At 45.2% G+C, this 18,937-nt stretch overlaps 1 protein-coding gene across 3 annotated transcripts in view; it reads right to left on the bottom strand.

The window, feature by feature from the left end:
* Positions 1–13,805, bottom strand: part of RPTOR (regulatory associated protein of MTOR complex 1) — a 281,234-nt gene extending 267,429 nt beyond the window's left edge. For all 3 annotated transcript variants that reach the window (XM_069482962.1, XM_069482964.1, XM_069482963.1), the window contains exon 1: positions 12,862–13,805. In XM_069482962.1, the coding sequence (XP_069339063.1) occupies positions 12,862–13,023 (162 nt within the window). In that variant the 5' untranslated portion in view covers positions 13,024–13,805. The remainder of the gene's footprint in view (positions 1–12,861) is intronic.
* Positions 13,806–18,937: the final 5,132 nt, after the last annotated feature.

Genomic DNA, 18,937 nt, shown 5'->3' with positions numbered 1-18,937 from the left:
TTCACAATCACAAAGATGTGGAAACAACCCAAGTGCCCATCAATACATGAGTGGATTAATAAAATGTGGTATATGCACACCATGAAGTATTACACAGCCATAAAAAAAATGGTGAACTAATGCCTTTTGTAACAACCTAGGTGGAACTGGAGACCATCCTTTTAAGTGAAGTATGGCAAGAATGGAAAAACAAACACCACATGAACTCACTACTAAATTGGAACTAATAAATCAATACTCATGTGCACATATGGTAGTAAAATTCAACAGAAATGAAGCAGGTAGGGGGAGAGGACGGGATGGGTGAATTCACACCTAACAGGCACAACACACGGTATCTGGGTGATGGGCACACTTACAACTGTGATTCAATCTGTACAAAAGCAACTGATGTAATCAAAACATTTATACACCCATAATATCCTAAAATGAAATTTTTTAAAAAAAAGAATATTACAGGGATTCAAATGTTTTGGTTACATGTCTTCCTTTTGTACATCAATTCTGTAAAGATACAAATCTCCCCAAATTGATGTACAGACTCAACGTAATCCTAATCAAATAGACAACAAATTCTGTTTCTTTGAACTTGACAGGCTAATTGCTACACTTATATGACAAGCAAAAGAACAACAGCCAAGACATTCTCAAGGAAAACAAGCATGGGGGCTTCTTTCACTTTTCTACACTGGGTAGAGTCTCCATACAAAAACTCTCCACACAAAGGAAAATTTCTGTAATACTGTGTAATGAATATTTTGTAAATAAAGATACATTTAGCTACAATTTCCCATTTTCCCTACGTATGGTGACTTTTGCGACACCCTGTATTTTTTACGACCCCCTGTATTTTTTACAAAGCCCTCGTAACTGAAACAGGCATGCTGGTGCAAGGCTGCCCAGTGCAACTGACAGACCACGGGACAAAGAGAAAGCCCCACAGGGACCTGCATCTGTCCTGCCACAGGACAGACACTGGTGCCAAGGGAAGACGAGCTCTCACAAACATTTACCAAGACAAGTAGACATCAAGGTGAGGGAAGAAACAAGCCAGATCCCTGCATTACACCACACACAAAGTGTAAAGAAAAACTTAAGCAGGAAAGGCAAAGCACAAAGCCTCTGCAGGTAATACAGGAGATCACCATCGTGCTACCGGGGGAAGAAGAGAGTTCTTAAGATGCCAAAAATTGACTACATTAAAAGTAAGAATGTCAAAAGACCCCCAAAAGAATGTGAAAGACAAGCCTCAGGGTAGACAAGTTATTTACTATACATATCCAAAATATATAAAACCTCCCAAAATTAGTAAGAAAAAGACAACTCAACAGAAAAATGAGCAAAAGATCTGAACAGGCTTCAAAAAAAAAAATGATAACGCAATTATCCTGTATCTTATGCCTGCTTATGTGCACCAGAATATATAAGAATGTTCATTTCAACATCAGGATGGATCAATTGTGACATACACATGTAATAAGATACCCTACAGCAGTTCAACAACCAGAACCTCACAAATGTAATACTGAGAAAAGAAGCAACACACACGCAAAAATGCAGTAAATCATTTATATAAACTTTGAAATAGGCAAAACTGAGGTAAATTTTTAGAGATGCACGCACAGGTAGGAAAACCATTAAGGAAAGTAAATAAATAATTATCACCAATGAAAGAAACTGTTTGCCTCTTGGAGGGAGGAAGCAACTGTGATTGAGGGGGACACATTGAAGACTTCCAGGGTGCCAAAATGTCCTACGTTTTGGCCTGGGGTAGGGGTACACAGCTGTTCTTTTTGTAAATAGTGATTAAACTGTAGATAGATGCTTTATTAGCTTTTTACTTCATAATTTTAGAAAATAAAGAAAGACTAGAAAGGACTTTCTTAAACACAACAGCTAAATGAAAAGAGTATTTAGACAATTTCTTGCCGGTCTTGAACGATTATTAATACCAAAAGAGGATTTCTGTATAATTAACTAAAGCCTAAGGTAGCAAGTCAACTCTGGTACTCTAAGACTGCATGACAGCGTGCCCAATTTAGATCTGTAACACCAAAACAGAAGAGGATTTCACCCTTAAATCCTCTGACGTGCTTAACAATTATTTCAGTTTCAACCTCTGACCTACCTGGCTTTATAAAGCCCAAGTGAAATGCAAATGTTTCTATCAGAGAAAGGAGGAACTCTAAATGTAGCCTTGTAAATTAGCTGTCTAGGGATCCTGCAAGCTGAACTCTTCCAAACTTTAATCTGTGCTATTAATTTGATACACCAATGTAATCTTAAATTTTAATGCCATGTTTAAGTTGGAAAGTGAAACTCCACAGGCGGAAACATCAGGTTCAGCGAAGGAACAACTCCAATCCATGACAACTTCCTAGCAGTAAAGGACCAAAGGACCAACTGCACTGGTCTACTTAATAAAAGATGATCTGGCGGGTTATCCTCAATCTCGCCAACACTCCTGTCTTTCATTTCAGCTCTTCTATATCACACTTAGTGAGACCTCGGCTTCCAGGAAAGAAGGAATAACTACCATTGCACTAGTCCTCCCACCACACTGAACACCACGTATACAACGCCTTTTCCGACATGGAACAACATGCTGCGCAGAGTGATCCCTGAGAGAAGGAAAACAAACGAGGGGGGACCCGTGGTCACCACGCTTTCTGCACAGAGAGAGAAGACAGGGATCAGGGCTCCTGGAGGCTGGGATGGGCAGGGCAGAGTAACACAGAGGGGGCAGCCACACAGAGAGGGCCCTGGGTCGCTGGCTGGCTCCCAGGCTGAGCACTGTTGGTGAGACCCAGGGGGGAGGCCAAGAGCAACCACTGGGGAAGTGGGCACTGTGAGGAGCTAAGAAACACACACTGCAACCAGCAAACACAAAGAGACCTCACCAAACACCCAGCACCCACAGCAGAGACCCCAGAAAGGCCACGCCTTAGGCACACGGCTAAACTCGAGCTGGACTAAAGGCTTCTCTGGACTAGGGGTCACTAGGTGTTTCTTCCGTAAAGGGGCAGATGGTAAATATCTCAGGCTTTGTGGGCCACACAGTCTGTCTCGGCTACTCACCTCGGCCACTGCAGCACGAACATGGACTGTGTTCCAAAAGCCTTTACTTACAAAAATAAGGGGACAGATTTGGCCTGCAGGCCACAGTGTGCCAATCCATGACCTACACCTGTTTTTAAAAAGATGGAAAATAAGCCTTGATAGAATGAAGCTGATCCATAAGTAAATTAACTTCCTGTCAGAACAAAACTCAACACCGTTTAAATGCAGAAAACAAAATCCAAAATCACCAGCCTGAGCAAGAGCGAGACCCTGTCTCTACTAAAAATAGAAAGACATTATATGGACAACTAAAAATCTATATAGAAAAAATTAGCCAGGCATAGTGGCGCATGCCTGTAGTCCCAGCTACTCGGGAGGCTGAGGCAGTAGGATCGCTTAAGCCGAGGAGTTTGAGGTTGCTGTGAGCTAGGCTGACGCCACGGCACTCACTCTAGCCTGGGCAACAAAGTGAGACTCTGTCTCAAAAAAAAAAAAAAAAAACAAAAAAAAAAAACAAAATCCAAAATCAGCCAGCTGAGGTAGCACACACCTGCAGTCCCAGCTACTCGGGAGACTGAGGCAGGAGGATCGCTGGAGCCCAAGCGTTCAAGGCTGCAGTGAGCTGTGATGACGTCACTGCACTCCAGCCTGGGTGACAGAGCAAGACCTGTCTTTAAAAACAAAAGCAAACAAAAAAAAAACCTTGTCACCAATGACTGTCTCCTTGTCAGCTGTTTCCTGTTCTGACTCTAAAGGCATGAAAATTCTCTGCAGAGTCACACCTACCAGTACCTGACAAGTTTAAAGTGTAAGAACATGCTTAAAGCATGACATACAATGCCAAATATTTCTTCTATATATTTAATTAGACTTAAAAAAAGAAAAAGATGTTGAACTTCGGCTCTCCTGAAACATATTGTAGCCAACCAAAGTTCCTTTTTCGTGTCTTCAGAATAAGAGGGGGACAGTAAGGAACCTGGGGGACACTATCCAGACACAGGCCACAGGCCATCTTGCTAAAATCCAGCTTTGGAATTCTGCAAGGTGATGAGGAGGAGACGTTCTCATCCATCTCAGGACTCGCTCACAGCACACTGTGCAAAATGGAACACGGCACATTTTTTAAAAAGGGTTTTTAAAACACCGAGGTAGCGAGGTAGATGGTCTCTTTGTGATTCCTGACACTCACCTGAGACAGGCTAAGCGAAAGTTCATCTGCGCCAAGTATAAATCAAAAGAGAGTAACTGTTCCAGCAGCCGGGGACCCTGGTGCACCCACTCTGCCCACTCTTTAACTCCCGCACTCCCAGGAGATTCCACTGAGTCCACCTTCTCCAAATCAGTGGACTCCGTGCCGTCCTCTGTGACCTGTCCTCCGTGCCCCATCCTCCGTGCTATCCTCCATCCCATTCATCCTCCGTGCAGTCTTCCATGCCGACTGCGGCTGCCTCTTTTCTGGCCCCAAGGTTTCTCACCTGGACTACCACGACCCCCTCTCCACATGGTGTTCCCTCCTCCACTCCACCCACGGCCAAGGAGACCTTTCTCTTGTACCACCTGTCCCAGGTGAGATCCTTAGGCAGCTCCCCATCACCAACCTCATTAAGTCACTGGTTGCTGGGAATTTAATGCCGGTCAATGTGAATGATTTATATGTTTCACAAATGTAGTTCAATGCAAACGATTTACTTATTTAATATAAAATTGAGGTGTTCCTGATAACATCATCCTCACCTGTAAATACTACGACTGACACATCTGTTGGTGTACGACCATCACTGCTGCCGTGTCTGTCGGTCCTCCCAGACACAGGGCCCCGGGAGCACAGCACACCGAGCGACCACCAGCCTTGCTGACCGACTTACAGACCTCCGGCCACCTCCTCCTCGCCAGACTGAGTGGATTTCCTTCCTCCCACAGAGAAAGATCTTGCTGGGTGAGCAGCAGTGCTTCCCTCTGGACACACACTGGGAGTCCGGAGCAACAGAGGCCAAGAGGGTGGCTACACGCCAGGCAACTGCCTCACAAAACACCTCCAGCCCCAAGTCTGGAGACCCAACAGTTCCTCATGCAAAGAGAAGGGAAAGAGTGCAGCAGAGGGGGTCCTTTAGGTCTCTTATCTGACGTCAGTTCAAGTCCGCACCTGACATTTTGGGCTGATCACCTGATACCCTCACACCCTTCCTCCTGGTTTCAGTTTGATATTCACCTTCTTTTAACTACATGATCAGTTCTCAACCTTCTGACAGCAGGGCCCCTTTACAATCAAAGATTCTTGAAGACCCCAAAGGGCTTTTTTGATGAGTTACATTTATCAACATTTTCTGTGTTAGAAACTGATAGTGAGACAAGTGCCAATGTTTCACATTTTTGCAAATCTCTTTAATATCTGGCTTCATACGAGAAAGCTGGATTCTCACATGTGAGAATCTGCTGCTACATGTTGTTTTGGTTGAAGTACATGAGGAAAATCTGCCTCACAAGATGCACAGTAGAAAGGGTAGGAGTGGCCAGGCCCGGTGGCTCACGCCTGTAATCCTAGCACTCTGGGAGGCCGAGGTGGGCGGATCGTTTGAGCTCAGGAGTTCGAGACCAGCCTGAGCAAGAGCGAGACCCCATCTCTACTAAAAATAGAAAGAAATTATACGACAGCTAAAAATATATATAGAAAAAATTAGCCGGGCATGGTGGTGCATGCCTGTAGTCCCAACTACTCGGGAGGCTGAGACAGGAGGATCCCTTGAGCCCAGGAGTCTGAGGTTGCTGTGAGCTAGGCTGACGCCACGGCACTCACTCTAGCCTGGGCAACAAAGTGAGACTCTGTCTCAAAAAAAAAAAAAAAAAAGAAAGGGTAGGAGTATCAGGCTCACGCCCGTAATCCTAGCACTTTGGGAGGCCAAGGTGGGAGGATCACTTGAGCCTAGGAGTTTGAGGTTGCAGTGAGCTACAATGACACTACTGCACTCTAGCCCAGGCAACAGAGACTCTGTCTCAATTAAAAATATATACGCAAATAATTAATAATAATCTTTGATACGACATCAAAACTCAGTAAGTGGTAGTTGCTTAAAGGTTTGCTGCAAACTATCTGAATAAAATATAAAATAAAACATCTAATCTATCTGAAACCGTATCAGTGAACTTCTCATACCCTATTACAGTGAAATCCATGGGTCTAACTTTATGCATAAATCTTTTAGCCTTGGATGATTTTGTAATATCATGTACTGGTCATTTGGAAATACTGGCTCACTGAATTATGCAGATGTTCCAAATGTGGACACAGTTCATTCTATGAGAGCAAAAAAAAAATCACATTCATTAACATCGCCGTGATCTCACCAGAAAAGTCTAAGTATTGGGAAGCTGCCAAACTCACAGTGGCAGATACAAGTTTTGCAAAACTCTAATTTTCACTTGAAGGCTCAAATTTTATGACTGGCAACAAACACTGTCAGGTGTCTTCCCTGAAGTGACAGCTCACTGGTGCGTTTCTGAGAATGTGCCTGCCAAACACCCAAGCCCAGGTGTCCGGAGCTGGCCTGTGATGCTGCCTTTGGGACACGCCGTGTCCTGAAACCTTCGGCCTGCTTTGTCTTCTTCCAGGCAGCCGCCAGGCTTCACACACAGCAGAAGGGTCATCACACAGTCTTAAAAAGGCATGTGTTTAAGAGTTGAGAGTTAGTAAAACCAATCATCTTCACTGGTTTACCAAGGATGCTCTCGAGTGAAAATGGAAGGCTGCTTTAGTGCGTGGCAAAGGGAACAAGAACCACTGGTGCAGTTTGGCACCACTGTCCTGATTCACACTGAGACACCAGCAGCTTTACCGGCCTTCATTTGTGCACCATCAGCACAGATGTGAGCAGCGTGGCAAAGGCCAGGGATGACTTCTATTGTTATGGAAACAGTGCTGACCTCACGACCCCTGCAAGGAGCGCACACACGCACTGCGAGCAGACTGAGCTGGGCTACGCCCCAGCACTGTCCTCCGTCTGCCTAACGTGGGTTTACTGTCTATTTCTGTAACACCAGCACCACCCACATCATCTTCCTAATGTATTTTTAGACCCCATGACCTCTCAATATGAATTTTTCAGATGAGACATTATGATACAGTTTAGTGTGCTTTTTTCTTAAGCTAGACTTCATTTCTCAAAGCAAAGAATGGCTTGCCTAAGGTTCCACTTCCTCTCATTGCTGGCCATGTAATTTACGTACCTTTAGGCAAGCCATTTATCTAAAGCCTGTCTCCTCATCAATAACATGGAGATAACGGTCTTTAAGAAATTCACAGTGCTAGCCCGGGCGCGGTGGCTCACGCCTGTAATCCTAGCACTCTGGGAAGCCAAGGCGGGCGGATTGTTTGAGCTCAGGAGTTTGAGACCAGCCTGAGCAAGAGCGAGACCCTGTCTCTACTAAAAAAAAAAATAGAAAGAAATTATATGGACAGCTAAAAATATATATAGAAAAATTAGCCAGGCATGGTGGCACATGCCCGTAGTCCCAACTACTTGGGAGGCTGAGGCAGTTGGATTGCTTGAGTCCAGGAGTTTGAGGTTGCTGTGAGCTAGGCTGACGCCACGGCACTCTAGCCCGGGTAACAGAGTGAGACTCTGTCTCAAAAAAAAAAAAAAAAGAAAAAGAAAAGAAATTCACAGTGCTGTTGAGCCTTTAAAAAGACATGTGGGCTGGGCGCAGTGGCTCACGCCTGTAATCCTACCACTCTGGGAGGCTGAGGTGGGAGGATTGCTTGAGTTCAGGAGTTCAAGACCAGCCTGAGCAAGAGCAAGACCCTGTCTCTACTTAAAATAGAAAGAAATGATCTGGACAACTAAAAATATATATAGAAAAAATTAGCCAGGCATGGTGTCGTGTGCCTGTAGTCCCAGCTACTCTGGAGGCTGAGGCAGGATTGCTTGAGCCCAGGAGTTTGAGGTTGCTGTGAGCTAGGCTGACGCCACGGCAAGCTAGCCCAAGCAACAGAGCAAGACTCTATCTCCAAAAAAAAAAAAAAAAAAAAAAAAGACATGTGGAAGCCCTTTGTAAACTATTCTTTTTTTATCAGTACATTTTTACTGAATCCCTACCATGTGCCGTGCACTGTGCTATAGAGTAGTATAGTATAGACCAAGTCCTTGCTTTATGATTAAAAAAAAAAACCACACTTGTAGGAGAAGTGTGAAGAAAAATGCCAGAGAAATAAAGACCAACAACAAGCGATCAGGAGTACCTAGGCAGCTGCTTTAGAAGGGGTGATGGGGGGTTCTCTAAGGGAGTGACCGCAACACTGAGTGTGAAGGAAGAGGAGGACCAGGTGTACAAAGACCAGAGGGAAGAGTGTTCCAGGAGTTTCTATGCAAGAAGCAGAAAAGGCAGCCGGGAGACAGCTTATGAAGGCTCCGTGGGCTGGGAAAGGAGTCAGCACTCCACTCCAAGCACTACGGAGCTAACGGAGACCACCAGCAAGAAAGTGACAGAATCTGACTTACACTTTTAAAAGACCATCCTGACCACTGTGTGAAGAATCGGCTGCACGGCAAGAGAGGACAGAGGAAAAGCAGTAAGGACACAACTGTAGTCGTCCAGACAGGAGACAGTGGCTGCCTGGGCTGGGATTGCAGCAATGGAGACAAGCCAGTCCAGTGTAAGATACACTTTGGAGGAAAAGTTGCCTGTTCAACTGATGACTTGAACGGGGCCACAAGGAGAGGGAAGAATTACAAACTCTAGACCTTCAGCATGAGCAACTGAGTGGATGGTGGTTGTGGATAGCTGTGATGGAGAAAACCAAGGCAAAACAGGCAACAGGGCATCTGAGATGGAAATCTCAGGCCAGATCAGAGCTAAGAATCAGGGTCTAAGCAACACTTCCACACAGACAGCATTTAAAACAATGGTCCTCGATGAGATCAGCAGGGGGTGGAGGGGCGTACACATAGCAGAGAAAGGGGTCCAAAATCAAGTCCTCGGGTGCTCCCAAATTTAGGTGTCAAACAGCAAAGGAGTCTGAGAAGGAGCAATTAGTGATCTAAGAGGAAAATCTGGAGTTTCATGAAGGAGGGAGGGTCAACTGTGTGGAGTGCTGCTGAGAGATCAAATACGTTAAGGACAGAGAAGAGACCTTTAGATTTAGCAACAAATGATGGCCTTGCTGACAACAGTCTCAGTGGAGTGCATCAGAGGCTAATTGGAGTAGACTGAGGAGAAGATGCAAAGTGAGGAAGGTAGAGGGAGTGACACGGGATTATAAAGTATATCTACTTGACCTTGCTTAAAAGACAACCTAAACATTTCATAGTCCATGGATCAGGTTGGATGTTTCTACTCTGTTTCCTCCATGGCCTATTCAAAGTATGTCCACAAAGCAACATGCTGAGTCCAGAGACGGGCTTAGGAAATAGGCGCCTTCATTTTACAGTTGCTATCTCCTACACGTGTAGACATGTCAGTAGTCCTGCACATGTGTACATATGTCTGCCATGGCATTACTGCATGTAGGTAATGTGTCTGTCAATGCTTTCTTTCAGTGATAGCTCCCAAGCTTCCCTGATTCCATCCCACACATTCCAGGCAAAAGATCCATCTGAAGCCAATTATCCCCATCTGCTCACTTTCCAGCGGGAAAATGAACTCTGCAAGTATCACAGTAAAACACAAATGGGGGAAATATATACATATCTGTTTTAGCCATAAGTCTATGAATTACTCATTTTGAACTGTAATTCATACATTAATATAAGTCTAGTGACTTGAAAATTACAAGCCAAAAATGTTATTGATACATTTATGTATCATTCACTGTACACAGTAGAATTAGCAAAACAACAAATTAATTTGATAATAACAATATTAAACTAACAGTAACTTGGTAATTAGAATGTGATAATAGTGGCATTTAAAAACCAGGATGGGCCGGGCGCGGTGGCTCACGCCTGTAATCCTAGCACCCTGGGAGGCCAAGGCGGGTGGATCGCTTGAGGTCAGGAGTTCGAGACCAGCCTGAGCAAGAGCAAGACCCCGTCTCTACTAAAAATAGAAAGAAATTATCTGGCCAACTAAAAAATACATATAGAAACAATTAGCCGGGCATGGTGGCGCATGCCTGTCGTCCCAGCTACCGGGAGGCTGAGGCAGTAGGATCGCTTAAGCCCAGGAGTTTGAGGTTGCTGTGAGCTAGGCTGACGCCATGGCACTCACTCTAGCCCGGGCAACAAAGCGAGACTCTGTCTCAAAAAAAAAAAAAAACAAACAAAACCAAACCAGGATGGATTCCAAACAAAGATCATAGAAATCCCAACTAAGAGAGGGCATGGGCTGGAGCTCTGGGAGGATGCCAAATGTTGAGTGGCAGGAAAAATTCTTGGAGTTGTCTCTGGTAAAGATGTTAGTTTTAAGAATATGTAACAAGGCCCCTAAAAAGAGCACCAGTAAGTAATCGTTAAAATATATACAAAGTAAAAGTGCACGGAAGTACACATCAATCACAGGAAGAAGCTAAAACTGAGCTTGCATTTAGGGCAGTCAGTGGCCACTGGGAAGTAGTCGACGTAGCTCCTAGTACAGAACCAAAGATGCTCCATCAGATTGGCGGGAGCCTCCAGCAGAGCAGGACGGATGGTTTGGCCTGGATGCCTGGGTGAATGGGATTCCTAGAGTCAGAGTGGCTGCCTATAGTGGTCATAATAAAGTCTAAGTCACATGTGAGTAACCCACTGGTCAAAAACCACCCACAAATGGGGTCTGTTTGGCCTGCAGTGTTGGACTGCATTGCTTTGTAATATACTTGAATTAGTACCAATACTGATACATTGGAAGACTTCACATTTTTTTTTTAAATTCTGGCTTTTCAAAGAAAAAGAGAGCAAGAAGAGTGAGAAAGCGCGTACGTGAGTACTGGGCAAGCCCCAGCTGCCCCTTGAGCTACAGCGTGTACCCCCCCAGAGCCCCTGTTCCCACCCTCCAGAAAGTCTACCAGACACTGAGTCAAATGTCAGTGCCATTTATTTTCAAACATGTGCCATTATTATTCTTAAATCTGGCCTGTTTCGTTCATTAATGCCACCTTCCAACTATTAGGATCATTTAAATTTGTAACCTTTGTCTAGTAAGGGTGTGCTGAAAAGGTCCCCTCAAGGTCTGACCTGAGGAAAGAAACTACAACGACTCTTTAGGATGTCAAACTCTCACAAAATTAACTGAAAATACTAGCTGCTGATTTTCTTCTTCATTGAACTTGGAAAGTTCAGATAGAGCAAACTTTCTCTCCTGGCTCTTTTCTAAGTAGCACTCTCAGTAGTTACTAAGATTCGCAGAACTTTTGTTTCTCTTCATAACCGGTGAAGAGCTAATTAGTGAATGTTGGTCATTCACAAATTAATGTTTTAATTAAAATGTCAAAATATATCCATTAATTAGTTTCGAACGGCTTGAGCATAGGTTTAGGGTAGCAGAAGAAACCACATTTCAAAAGAACAATGGCAAAAAAAAAAAAACTGCTTTCTAAATATAAGGAAAAAAATTATTAGGCAGAGTTGCTTTAAAATAAATTTCTACCACTGACATATTGTCTCTTGAAAAAATAAAAATAAATTTCTTTTCATATATGTATAGCAACCACAAAAGCTTTTAACCATATAATTAGTATTGAAGATGTCCATAACGCAGACTTTATTCACCTTCTCCCAATGACCAATTTATTTGACTCCCTAAACTGCTTTTGGATAAAACAAATTTTCCTAACCTTTTGGAAATAAGCCAAATCCGTAACTAAAGCACTGGTTACTAGTGACTGATTGGCTAGAATTACCACAAGTAATTCTTATTTATGTTTCAACATCATATACTAAAAAGCAATAATCTTCTATAAACATATACATAAGCTTAGAGCAAATCACTCATTGTAACACCAACTTCCCCTCTCATGCCACTAAAATGTTGAAATAAATAAAAGCAGCCTGGAAGGAGAAAATGAATCACAAAAAGACAAATTATAAGTGTGCACAGTTGAGACATAGTATGGCACTTTTGCTTTGGAGACCAGGAAATAGATGGTGGCTGATGAAGGACAGATTCAACAAAATTCAGCTGTTTGCTTTCATACCAGCTGCTCGTGAGTCACTGTCCACACTCCAACACCATGAGGACCCCCTAAAACCTGGTCCTGAGTCCCAACCCATCATACCCTAAGTCCACTATTGAAGAAATTCTATCTCCAAATTACAGCAACAAGATGCCACATAAAAGGAGGGCAGTCTGGCTTCAAGACAAGTTGTTTACAAAACTAGGATGAAGTTCACTGTAACTTTAAAATAACTTTGCATTAATTTGTTACTAGCTGAACATTTTCCAGTAATCCTGTTTCCTAGCATACTATATCAGACTTCTGCACTTCACTTAGCTTGGCTATTAAAAAAAGCAGACTAACCATAAAAATAGACTAACCACACGAGGATAAGTATTATATCCCACCTTGCCTTTCCTCTAAGTGTTAATGGAACTAAGTAGGAAACGAAACAGCATGTAAATACTTGCTGTTTCAAATTTGCTTAACTTTTATTGTCTGAATTAGAACTTAGTTTGAATTGAATTAACAACTACCCAGTGAATACTAACTAACTGAAACAGCCTCTCCCATTTTCAACCAAAACTGGAGTATGAAATAGTTTTTGCTTTTTAGTTGACTTACAACATGTGGCTGGGGAAAAATATTGGCGCTTTCCCAAAAACACTCTTCTAGCTCTAAACTTTCTTCGCTGGAAAAACTACCAAGTCCAAGGGGTGCCATCAGAATTCACTTACCCGATCCTTCATCCTCCAGCTCTGAGCTAAGGATTTGGAGCCTTCAATTTTCTCACAGTGCCTCTTTTTCATAAAAGCCAAAGGCAGGTTCCAGTCTGTAAGATCGGCCTCATCTTCCTCCCCGAGTCCCAGAAGAGGCGACTGCAGCATTTCGGACTCCATCAGCGGGGGAGGGGGTGGGGGAGTCCTTGGCAGCAAGCGCTCGAGAACCTCCAGCCTTAAAAACTAGTGTGTACCAGAATTGATGAAATAAATAGAAAAAAGAATAGTCAAAAAAAAAAGAAATGGATGAAGAGTGTACGGAGACCCTTACTCAGCCAAAAGTCTGAGATCCTTATCTCTAACTCTGCGCGGGAAGTCGGTGGGTGGGGGGAGCTGCTGGGAAACCGGGCAGCCCAAGAAGCTCCACACAGACACACACACACAGATCCCAAGCCACTGGCTGCTTCTGAGGCTGTATGTTTCAGGAGGGGCTGCGAGCGGAGCTGTCAAAGGCGTGAGAGACTTCAGGCCTCACGATGACCCTACTCTCGGCCTCCAACGCCTTAGCAGATCTGAGCACAGGCAGGCCGCCCGCTCTTGGTGCTGGTCCGACGACTGGGCCTACTAGGCTGAGGTCTCCGGCAGAGGGGAATAGATTCAGAGCGCCTCGGGTCTTCTCCAGCCACTCTCAGCCCTGCGGGTCTCGCACTGGCCTGAGCTGCTGCAACCAGACCCAGGACCGGCCCATCGTGCTTGCCCGCAGCCGGTTCCTCAGCCCCGGGTCCGCGCGGCCTGGCTAATCCTGGCCTTCGGCCCCGTGGTTCTCTCCCACTTCAGAACGAGTCCTGAGAAACGGGCGACAAGGCCCACGGAGAAAATGAGTAACGTGGGCTTATTGGGTTAGGGGAGTTTTGCCCTCTGGTTTGAAGCTGCACTGAAACTCTTCTCATCAGCACATCAAGGAGGACGCCATATTGCCAAGACCCAGAATGCATCGCGACCTACGGCGTGGCCAACAGGCCAAACTTCCTAGAGCGTTCTCGCCGCGCTGCCCAGGCTGCGGCGGAGGAAAGGGAGTCCCCGCCCCCGTTACCTGGGTTACCGCAATTCAGCTCTCCCTAGGTTATTGCCATTTGTTAGGGAGATGCTATTGAAGTCAATCCTACAAATGAAACTATGTTGAGTTAGTTAATTTTTAAGAAAGCTTGTTATTGTTATAAACGGAACTACATGCTTCTGACAGCAAAAGAATCAACCACCTTGTTTCTTCCAGATTTTGAAAAGGCGGCAAAAGCTTCAGAAAGAACCATTGATAATATAACAAAAGATAGTCATTCTCTTTTTGCATGTCATGTCTTCCACGGTGTCAGGCAGACTTTCTCTTTAATTTTTTTTCGTAGAAAACTAAGTGAAAAAATTTTTCATCAAATAGTTTTTTGTTTAATCCATCTTATTTTCTGAGCAGTTTATTCTTACTCCCCACCCACACCCCATTTCTCGGTAGTAAGAGTTTATTCTTACTTTGATACAGCTGCATTGTGCAATCGACGTTTAGTCTGGATTTCTATGCATGGAGGCAAGCCTCTTGCGTTATTTTATTTCTCTTCTCCAAATTTTGCTTATTTGCAATGTGTGGAGAACTGTTCTAGGTGCAGCAGGGAATAGGAAACAGAATGAAGCCCGCAGTGCCTACCTCGCATAAACCAGCTGTCTAGTGAGCCAGACAGGAGGCCGTTAGTCCGCAAACGGGCCTCCTTCCCCTCTGCATTTGGGCGTTGGTGTCAGGCGCAGCTGGATCCTTGGTGTCTTGGCTGTATCACTTCCCATCTCTGCGACTTTGGTCAATCCCCTAACTAGCTCAGTCTTAATTTCCTCAGCTATAAAACTGGGATAATACTACCCACCTTGAAGGATAAAACAAGCTCATGAAGGTGCCTTGAGTATAGCAGACACCCAACAAATGTTAGCAATGATCCTTCTGTAGCTATCGTGAAATCTAGCAACCCCATGTGCCCCATTAATCTAAAGTCTCAGGTTGGCCTCTAGAAGATACCCTGTTTCTCAGTGTGGTTTCCCAGGACTTTGACACAATGTGGCCGTTCATATCAAAATCCTGATAGTATTTGTGTTCCTTTCAAATTGAAAGTGAGTAATGCAATCCCAGATCTTTCTCACTCAGAACATAGCAAGTGTTTAATAAACATTCGTGGATTAAATCATTATCATTCGAAACATTCATTCAGTTATCACATCCCACTGAGCCAATTCTCCCATCGAACCTCAGGGCGAATTCACCAAAGCACAGAAGCAAGCTAAACCTTCCCTTTCCTGGCTCTCTATGTTGGCTGAGAGAACATCCCCATAGTTACCAGCAGAGGCTTTGGGGCTGCAGGGGCTTAGGAAGACCCTATTCCTATTCTCACCTGAAGGCAACAAAATAACTCCTGCTCCTGCCTTGTCGCCCTGCAGCAGATGGCACTGAAGGCAAGCCCCCACCTCCCTCGGGCTGAAGATAGCTCCACTCTGGCCACTCTCTCAGAAAGCCACAGTTACGGAAAAGCAGAAGTGCTAAACCCATTCATTCCTAACTAGCTCTGGGACCTAGGAAAACCCCCTTAATCTGTCTGAGACTCAATTCCTCACCTATAAAGTATGTAACCCTGGGAAATCCACTTTCCCTGTCTGATATTCTAAATGAAGGTGGTAAGTGAGCCCATTGAGGTCCCACCCTGGCAGGTGGTCGGAATCCAGGAAACTGTTTAAAAATAAGGATAGCCATACTCCACTCAAACCTACCAGATCAAGGGGAGTAGGAAGACAGGGATTCACAATCTGCAACTGAGCAACAGCAAGACCCCATCTCTACAAAAAATAGAAACCTTAGCTGGGTGTGGTGGTGCACACCTGTAGTCCCAGCTACTTGGGAGGCTGAGGCAGGAGGGTCGCTTGAGTCCAGGAGCTTGGTTGCAGTGAGCTATGGTGATGCCACTGCATTCTAGCCCAGGCAACAGACAGAGAGACCCTGTTTCAAAAAAAAAAAACCAGCAAGAGCAAGATTTAGAAATCTTAGACAATATTCTCTCCAAAGACTTCTCCAGGGATTCCCTTCAGGCCCAGAGTGGGCCGTTAATAAATCTCTGCACCGAGTGAATGAATGCCATGAAGCAGCTGTTCAAACTCCCATCTAACAAAGCAGAACAGGACTCACCTTCTCCCCAGAACTGCAGAGCAAAACACTCTCTGCATTTTACAGATGTGAACCCAAACCAAGAGGCCATCCGGGGTCCCTGTCCTGGAACAAGGCTAGAGACACACACGTCTGGTCCCCAGCCCGGCACCACCCCCTGCAGACACCAGCAAAGCCTCCGCCCTTCTCTGTCCTCAGCCTCCATGACTGCTGACATGAGGAATTTGAAGAAGATCCATTTCTAAGGATACTTCTGGTTCAAAATGGTGTGTTTCATGTAAAAACCAGAAAGGGGCTGGTGACAGCCCAGCTCCCACCCTGAAGTCTCAAGAGTGGGCTGGAATAATTTCATGGCATCTTGACATTTAAAAGAAACCTCATTCTAGTGTGTCGGGGATGATTCTGTTGAAGTCCCAGACAAGCATCTGGGAGAGTGGCTCCAGCTTTTTGGAAGGCGGTGAGCACTATGACTGATGACAAGCTGGAAACTCAAGGGCTAATATTTCTCACCTGGGTGATTCCATTGCCATGGCATGTGATTGGCTGGCCACTGGGCCTGCAGTTCCACTTCCCAATGTCTCCAATCCTTCAGAAGCAAGGACATCTGCTTTCCACAAAGCCTCTAAATAAGATACTTTAATCCTGAAAACAAGTGTTATGAATCCCAGAAAATGCAGGAGACCTGGTCTGATTCAAGCTGTGAAAATGTGGGAGGGTGTTGATGACAACCTACCCCATGAGTGTCTCAGAGTAGCTTACCCAGGACATGATTGCAGAGGTGTCTGTGAGGCCGAGTGCCACTAAACCTCCCTGCTGGTGGGGAGCATTAGGCTGCAGATGTGGGACTGGGAGAGGGGAGGGGCTTCCAGCCCAGTATGATAGAAATACCAGCGTAACCCTCAACCTGCCTGGACGGGGTCGGGGGGACCTTGCCCTGTAGTGTGAACGTAGACCAGATGACTCCTTCCAGCCCTAAAACTCAGACTGTTTGACAACCATAAGCCAAAGGTACAGCAAAGTGAGCAAGAGGACAAATGTAAACACCTGCGTGTGTTGTCAACCACGGCAGGAGGCAGGAGGTGCAGGGGAAAAGGATCCCAGCAGGGAGAGGGTCTGCACAGACGGCTCAGATAAAAGTCAGGACCAAGAAGAACTAAGGCGGCTGGATTTTCACAGCCTCCAACCTAAGCTGCTGGCCCATTGCAGCCGACCTACCCTTTTCTCCCAACAGAAGCCCGGGGTGTTCCATTCACAAGCAGGACGGGCCGCGCTCCATCCTCCAGTGGTGCAGTTTCTGCGCTAGATCAATCAAGGGCATTGAATGTGTTTTGTCATCAAGAATCAGGAGCGAACTTGAGGTCAGGGAGCTGGAGAAAAGCGGGTGCTTCGCTAAGCTATTGTTTTCCGGGCAGGGAGAACAGCCAGCACGGTCCTTTCCAGAGAAATCTGTGCTTAGCTTAAAAGAAACCAAAATAGATATAAAGTACTTTGCGTCTGTCTGAGCAACACTACTCTGTTTTTAGCAGAGCCCAAGCCACCCCCCTCTGCGGGTCAGATGTTTTGTTGACAGCGAAGTGAGAAGGAGGGAAGGGAGGTGACGGGGCTCAGCATCACCTGAGACGGAAGCGCCAGGCTGCCAGGGCCGACGCGTCCTCCCCATTTCCCCCCGTCTAAAAATACGGCAAGATTTATGTACGTGATTTCCACCCTCTGCAGTGCACCTTTCTATTTTATGTATAGTTTTTTTACAGTGAGCATGTAGATAGACAGAAACAAACAACAACATTATTCCCGTTTTTAAAAGAGGATCACCGCTGCGCAGTGTGGGAACCGTGATGACAAGTGCCTCTGACTGAATAAACTTCGCCCACTGTCCACACTTCTTTCAGAAATGAGGAGTTTTGCAATGCCCGGGCCTCCAAAAGCCAGCACAAGACAGAGCCGGGAAGGAGACGCACCAGAGCAAGGCAGCTGAAGTGAGTCCTTAATGGGAACGGGACCTGCACCCCCGGCCCCGCACAGGCTGCATGGGGCTGTTTTGTGGGGGGCAGCGAAGAGCCTCCCTGGGGAGCCTGGGATTTGGAGCAAGACCAGAGCTGGCGCTGGAAGAGCAGGTGCCCCAGGCCCAGTCCCCACCGGATCTGGCTTCTGGTCCAGGCGCCCTGACCGGTCCATCTGGATGGACTAGGGGACCCATGCCGAGGACTTGACTAGATCAGACACAGCTGTCTACAGCCCTTAGGAACTCTCTGTGGAGAAGGACGAAGGTCAGTGTCCTTCCCAGGTCAAAACTCCCATTAGCGTGAGCACCTTCCCTCCCCCCAGGACCCTGGAGGTGGAATCACAAAGATGTGGTCCATGCCCATTGCTGGTTTAAAAAGAAAAAAGAAAAGAAAAGCTTTTATGATTGAGACTATATTGAGAAAATTTGTTATTCAATAAAAAATATGCAAACTGAATTTTTTATAACCTTTTATTTTAATAATATTGCCTGCAATAAGATTACATCTTTATGAAAAGACAAATAATATAACCGACTGTCTCTTTTTAAACTCCCTAGCTGTTATTTTATGTAATATTTACACAACACCCATGATGGTCCTGGGGGACCAGGCTAAGCCAACCGTTGCCTCTGCCTTTAATAGGGGAGATTAGAGAATTACGCCCGTGAGTGAAATATGATAATCCCGAAACTTAACGAGTACTGACGGCGAGCCAGGCCCTTTTCATGAGAATTAACTCATTTAATCCTCCTAATAACCCTATGTAAAAAGCTCATGTTTTAGATCCATTTTATCAGTAAGGAAATCGAGATGCAGAAAGATTAAATAACTTTCTCAAGATCTCTCTACTGGCCCAGCTAGGAGAAGACACCAAGCAGAGCAGGTCACTTGGGCCCAGGTGTCA

This window comes from Eulemur rufifrons, chromosome 9 (genome assembly GCF_041146395.1).
Source record: "Eulemur rufifrons isolate Redbay chromosome 9, OSU_ERuf_1, whole genome shotgun sequence".
NCBI classification, from domain to species: Eukaryota; Metazoa; Chordata; class Mammalia; order Primates; family Lemuridae; genus Eulemur; species Eulemur rufifrons.
The sequence above is the reverse complement of the archived record's forward strand: the minus strand, read 5'-3'. Positions and strand labels throughout refer to the sequence as shown.